Source organism: Eulemur rufifrons, chromosome 7, assembly GCF_041146395.1.
Source record: "Eulemur rufifrons isolate Redbay chromosome 7, OSU_ERuf_1, whole genome shotgun sequence".
Taxonomy (NCBI): Eukaryota; Metazoa; Chordata; class Mammalia; order Primates; family Lemuridae; genus Eulemur; species Eulemur rufifrons.
The window spans coordinates 118325939-118332806 of record NC_090989.1 but is presented as its reverse complement, the minus strand read 5'-3'; the positions used below and the strand labels follow the sequence as shown (position 1 = coordinate 118332806).

The following is a 6868-nucleotide window of genomic DNA, read 5'->3' as shown; positions in this document are numbered from 1 at the left end:
TCCCTGATGACTGCCGTTATCCCCACTCTGAATTGCCTGCCTTCAGACTTCTTTTACATCAGAGAGAAATAAACATCTATGTTTTATAGCCACTGTTTTTGGGGGACTGTTCTATTGTAGACAAAGAAAGCTAATCCTAGCTGACGTGTGTGAGCCCCCAGCGCCCTGGGGAGAGTAGAGATTAGGTGAGAGTGTAACACTCCAGGAAGTGTCCAGTTCCATGCTGTAGCAGCAGCAACCCAGTATTGGCTCTACTTGCTACCTAGACCCAGCCGCCCAGTCACTGGCTCCTCTGGGCCTTGAATCAGGACCTTGTAAGTCCTGGGACAGTGCTTGCGGTAGAGATTTTCCACCAGCGTGTTGCTTCCTCTAACCACAGTCCTCCCCTCCTGGTTCATGTAGTTCCACAAATGCAGGGCATAAGAGTCATTGAAGCTCGGCTCTGTATCCCAGACTTCGTAGTAGCGCCACCACTCTGGATAGGAGATAGGATAAAATCTTTGTGGGTGTAGGAAGGACACGTTCAGACACCTGAGGTCACTCAGCTCCTGGAAGTCTCCGAGTTTGCACCACACCCTCAACATCCTTGTCATCAAACTGGGGCCTTGGTTGCCCCAAATGTCTGAATTGTAGTGTTCAATAAAGTTTTCCATGCACTCCCACAAAAAGGGGTGGCGGGGGAGGAACCCGAACACCCCATTACTAGAGTACTGAGAAGCCTGTGCAGCCAAAAAGTTCTCTTCGGGGATGGGCCTGATGGAGATGACATCGGTGTCCATGTAGACGCCACCATATTTCCAGATGATGGCCAGGCGGGAGGCGTCCGAGCTGACGTGCAGCCAGTTTCTCTCTGCGCTGGCGTTGATCTGCAGGAGCAGGTGCAAATCAGCCCCCAGCAGCCAGGAGGAGGGAGGGCGCCACAGCCCAGGCCAGGCCCAGAGCAGCCGGGAGGGGTGAAGCAAGCCAGCTTCCCAAAACAAAGTTGCCACAAGCCCAGAGTTGCAAATTTACCAAACTTACCTCCACCTCAAAATTTTTCCTTTAAGTAGAAGGTAAATCAGTATCAGCAGGAAGATTTTAGCAACTTTTAAAGGTATCATGAAATCTTTTTTTTTTTTTTTAATTAAAGCAGTGGAAAGATAAAAAAGAAATCCAGAAGAGATTTCACAATATGAGTATGAGTCATTCTTCGACGTGGGTGTACATTAGCCACAAATCTGAAACTGTGAAGGAAAAATCAAATAAAGTCCTAAAAATGCTAAACTCTAATAAAGAAAATAATAAACTGGGAAACTAGAAAAAATCAATATGTCTGCTATTTGAAAAGTTGGTAAAAGAATCTTAAAATGCATACCTTTGGTAACTTATTAATTCCTTTAATAATATTTGTTGAGGGCCTACTTCCTGTGTGACAAGCTCTGTTAAAGCTGCTAAGGATACAGCCCTGAACAAACAGATACAAATCCCTCCTGGGAGGAGACAGACAATAAACAAATAAGTGTATACTGTGTTGAGTAATGAGGAAGACTATGAAGATAAAAAGCCGAGTGAGGGAGCTGTGAAAGGGACAGAGTAGAATGCTGTATTATATTAGTTCCAGCAGAAACTTGAATGAAGTGGGTGGGTGAACCATGCCCAATCTGGGAGAAGAGGGTTCTAGGGGAACGGCAAGTGCAAGGGTCCTGAGGCAGAAGCACACTCACCATGTGCGGGAACAGGAAGGAACAGGAAAGAGGCAGAGTGGCTGAAACAAAGCAGAGAAGAGAGAAGGGTCTGGGTGAGAAGGGAGGGCAGATCGTGCAGGCTGGAGCCAAGACTTTGAAATTAGCTGGAAGGTTTGGAAGAAAGGAGTGATGTGGGCCGGGCGCGGTGGCTCACGCCTGTAATCCTAGCACTCTGGGAGGCCGAGGCGGGTGGATCGCTCGAGGTCAGGAGTTCGAGACCAGCCTGAGCAAGAGCGAGACCCCGTCTCTACTAAAAATAGAAAGACATTATATGGACAACTAAAAATCTATATAGAAAAAATTAGCCGGGCATAGTGGCGCATGCCTGTAGTCCCAGCTACTTGGGAGGCTGAGGCAGTAGGATCGCTTAAGCCGAGGAGTCTGAGGTTGCTGTGAGCTAAGCTGATGCCACGGCACTCACTCTAGCCTGGGCAACAAAGTGAGACTCTGTCTCAACCAAAAAAAAAAAAAAAAAAAAGAAAGGAGTGATGTGATCTGAATCAGTCTTCAAAGGGTCACTCTGGCTGCTGTGTGGAAAACAGTCTGGGAGGTTGGGAGGTGGCAGAGGCAGAAGCAAAGAGGCAAGTTAGGAGGCTGGTAAAATAATCCAGGAGAGAGATGAAGGTGGTAACAGTGGGAGTGAGAGAACTGGTCAGATCCTGGGTCCATGCTGAAGACAGAGCTAGTCGGGATTGCTGGTGGACTGGATGGGGAGTGGGGAGGAGCCACAGATGATTGCAAAGGCTAAAATGTGAGCAAAACAGAAAATGACTTTAAAAAGAATAAAAATAAATCAGTATAACTGGCAGTGTTCCCATATGGAATGCTAAGATTTTGAATACAGAAAGCAAAATATATTTTTTTGAGTTTAAATATGTTGGTTAAAAGATTAAACAACAATTGGCTCTTGACAAAACAAACATTCTTTAAAATTCTGCAATAAAGTCAAATGAAAGCAGATTAACTAAAACTTTGCAGAAATCTATACAAGTTGTTAAAAATCATCACATTGTATACAATTGCCAAAAATCTCATAAATAATAATAGCTAACATTTATCAATAATTGTTCCAAGCTCTTTATAATCTATACAAATCCTCAAAAATAGGTACTTGGTACGGTGATCATTCTTATTTTTTAAGTTAAAAGTTAGGACCAAGAAGTTTAGTCATTTGTCCAGTGTAAGAGGCAGAGATTGGACTTGAACCCAGGCAGTCTGACTCCATATATCCACTCATTCAAAAGAAAAAAGGTTTTGGTTAAAATAAGTAAATATGATTACTGTAAATTGGCAATTGTTAGTGGACAGACCCAGAGATACAGGATGTCAAAAGCCACATAAGGCCAGGCGCAGTGGCTCGCACCTATAATCCTAGCACTCTGGGAAGCCAAGGCGGGAGGATTGCTTGAGCTCAGGAGTCTGAGATCAGCCTGAGCAAGAGCAAAACCTTGTCTATACTAAAATTAAAAAAATTAGCTGGGCATCATGGTATGCACCTGTAGTCCCCGCTACTCAGGAGGCTGAGGCAGAAAGATCTCTTGAACCCAGGAGTTTGAGATTGTAGTGAGCTAAAATGATGCCACTGCACTCTACCTAGGGTGACAGAGCGAGATTCTGTCTCAAAAAAAAAAAAAAAGCCACACAGAACTGGAGAAGGAGGAAGCCTGTCTTGATGCCTTGATGAGGGTATTAGACTAACATCAATCTAAAACCACAACAGCTTCAGAAAGAGTTCTGGGGTTCTGACTGCTCAGAGGACAGTTGCCTGTTTGCACCCTCTTCCCATAGTACTAAATCCTGGGCATCTTCAAGCATTACAATTGCCAATCAGTGCAGCAAACCCAGTGGTCACCAGCAAGTGGTGGCACCCAGCTATCCTGTGGGGGCCTAATTGGGGCAGAACATGCCACAGCCCAGCAACCCACAGGTATTGTGGATGCACAGCCTAATGTAGTACCCTGCAGGGTCAGATGGAGCAGACACTTAAGGGCTCTGCATCCTAGGACCCATCTTGCTCCTCAAATCCAAGATATTATTTATGTGTCACACTGAAAACGGGTTCTATGCTCAAATAAATTTGGGAAGTGATAGATTGAATCAAGTTAAATTTCTTTAGTTCAGAACTGTAAAGAGGCTTTAATATTCTCATGTGCATGATTCAGCTGTTAGAAAAGGATGCAGTACACAGCCTCTCCCCAAATTATTTGATTAGAGATTTCTTTTTTCAAGGAGCAAAATACAATTTAGGTAGTGTGTTAGTCCAGCCCAGCTATCAGGAAACTTGTACAGTCCTGGAGCACCCTCTAGCAGGCTAGCACTGAGAGCTGCAGGGACTAAGCTCGCACGTCCCCTCTGCTCCCAGCAACTGCCTCCCTAGACCACCACCTGCCCTATCACTGCCAGGGCACTGCCACCTACTGGTAGGGAACCCTGCTGTCGGCAACCGCCAGGACCTAGCAGGTGGAAGCTCAGTCCTTTGAGTTGTTCCACTTCCTGACAGGTCTCAATCTGATACTTTCAGGCTCTTTGGAAGAAGAGATGGGCACTTTGGGATCTAGAAGTCACTGGGTCCAAGAAAAACACTGAGCCTGGGGACTGCCCCCAGCCCTATCCCTTACCTGCCTGGCCCACCAGACCCCTCCCTCTCAGGCCTTGTCACTTAGCCAGAAAATGTCTCCAGCTGCCAGCAACTAGGTGCAAGCATGCCCACCTCCCAGGACAGTCCACTCAGGCCCCAGGCAAATGAGGCAGGCAGGACAGGAGTTTTCTCTCTTTTCATGTAAATACTGTAGTAGGCTAAATAATGGCCCCTGAAAAATATCAGGTCTTAACTTCTGGAACCTGTAAATGTTACCTCATACGGGAAAAGTATCTTTGTAGATGTCATTAAGTTAAGGACCTCGAGATGGGGAGATTATCCTAAATAATCCTGACGGGCCCTAAATGCAATCACAAATGTTCCTTTAAGGAGGGTGGTAGAGGGAGATTTACACAGAGACAAAAAGGGGATTTGAAGATAGAAGCAGAGATCGGCGTGATGCGCCATAGGCCAAGGAATGCTGGCAGCCACAAGGAGCTGGTCAGAGACAAGGATAATTTTCCCCCGGGACCTCAGGAGGAAATACCACCCTTCCAGCACTTTGCTATTGGCCTGGTGAAAATAATTTAGGACTTCTGGCCTCCAGAACTGTAAGAGAATAAATTTCTGTTGTTTTAAGTCACTAAGTTTGTGGTAATTTGTTACAGCAGCCATAGGACACTAACACAGGTACCTACGTAATACCCTCAGTTTTGCCACTTGACCTGCAAAGCCTAAAATATTTACTAACTGGCCCTTTACAGAAAAAAAGTTTTCTGATACTTAATATGAATTTAGATAGGATAGATAGGACTTTATGTGGGAAGCAAATAGTATTATTTTTGTTGTTTGTTTGTTTGTTTGAGGTGGGGGTCTTGCTATGTTGCCCAGACTGGCCTTGAACTCCTGGGCTCAAGGGATCCTCCCACCTCAGCCTCTGGAGTAGCCAGGACTACAGGCGGACACCACTGTGCCTGGCACAAATGGTATTACTTTGATGTCAATTTTTAAATTACTTTTTTGCTTTTAAAAATAATTCTATTTACAAAGTCAAAGCATTCTCATCACTAAACTCACTCCTAATCCAATCATACTAAAACACCTACTGTTATTGTATGTTATATAGTTTTTTCAGGTTTTTTTTTTCCAGTACATGTGTGTGGGGTTTTGCATAAGTGAAATCATTATGATTGTTATTGTTACATTATGACGTAAAGGGGGTTTTATTTCTATGTTGTGTTATAGTCTTCATAAGATGTCAGCTTCAAAAAAAAAAAAAAAAACACCATAGTTAAAGCCTACATAATGGAATCATTGAGTGGTTGTACTGTAATTTCCTGAAGCATTACCTGACTTCCAGTCCTCTGTAAGAGAAATATTAGATTGAAATATAATTTCCTTATTATGCTATGCTACTAAAATGAGTATTACAAAATTCCTAAGCATTCCAGGAGTTTCTCAATCATATCTTAATACAACCAAGTCTCGCATAGCAGCAGTCCACTGACCCTTCATGAATTTTCTACTTAAATCATTTTCATGTTAAATATTGCCTGGTTTCTACCTCAGGTGCAAAAAAAAAAGTTTAACATAAATGGGTTTAAAACTGTAGTAAAAAATAAGTGTTCTATACACCTAGAAAAGACATAAAAACTCATTTGGTTAAGGGTAGTCTGGGAAAGTAACTTAGATCGTGAAAGAAATAAGTCTGGAAGCAAAACACTAGGCTAGAGATAAGCTTAGCTTAAGTCTCTCCTGTTTACTTGCATCGGAACTGTGCAGTAGAAAGAGGGCCAGGCAAGCCAAAGACGGGTTCTATTTCTGTCTCCCACCCCGAGTCCCTACCCTCAGATTACTCATCTATACCATTCATCGACATTCTAAGTTTCCCGGAACACTTACCTGAGTGTACCATGAAAGCAATGGTGTGTCTTCAAACAGCCTTTTCATATCCAAAGGGAAAAGGAAAACGTTTTCTATGGCCGAGAGGAGGGAAAAAGCTGGGTGTGTGGAGTTTGAGGGCAGCTGTGTGGAGTTGCTGAGACCCTTCATAAAGAACACCACAGGCCGCTTAGGATAAATCCTGGCAGCAGACTCCACAGCACAGGAGACCAAAGGGGGTGGCTCCATTCTCTCCGAGGTCTCTAGAAACACAATGCTGCGTCCATGGTTCAGGAGGGCCTCCAGCCCCTGCTGGGACTTGAAGGGAGGCCGGCAGGAGAAGAGGCAGCCAGACTTCAGGGTGAGCTTGTAGAGGAAGCCACAGGCGAGCAGCAGGATGACAGACAGGGAGAGCTGGAGCTCCTTCAGCATGTCCACGTCTCTCTCCCAGCTGCTCCTTTAAATCAATACAATGAATTAAACATCCCATTCATAAAACCTGATAAAGATAGCACCTAAGAAAATGATACATGAAATCACTTATAAACTTAAATGAAAAAAATCCTAAATGAAATATGACTAAATCAAGTTCAGCCATATTAAAAAGACAATTGTATCATAGCCAAGTAGGGTTTATCTTAGATTTAAGAATGATTCAACATAAAAAATAATTAGGTAATAGGAA

At 43.9% G+C, this 6868-nt stretch overlaps 1 protein-coding gene across 1 annotated transcript; it reads right to left on the bottom strand.

Moving 5' to 3' along the window:
* Positions 1–251: 251 nt before the first annotated feature.
* Positions 252–6615, bottom strand: A4GNT (alpha-1,4-N-acetylglucosaminyltransferase). The gene is made up of 2 exons (XM_069473194.1): positions 6205–6615; positions 252–866 (listed from the first exon to the last, which is right to left on the bottom strand). The coding sequence occupies exons 1-2, from the start codon at positions 6613–6615 to the stop codon at positions 252–254; spliced, it is 1026 nt and encodes a 341-aa protein (XP_069329295.1).
* Positions 6616–6868: the final 253 nt, after the last annotated feature.

Bases quoted from the DNA above. Each gene is read 5' to 3' on its own strand.
- A4GNT (XM_069473194.1), bottom strand. From the start codon at position 6,615: ATGCTGAAGGAGCTCCAGCTCTCCCTGTCTGTCATCCTGCTGCTCGCC. The intron at 867-6,204 runs GTAAGTGTTCCG...CTGCTCCTGCAG, and splicing joins TGCTTTCATGGTACACTCAG to ATCAACGCCAGCGCAGAGAG.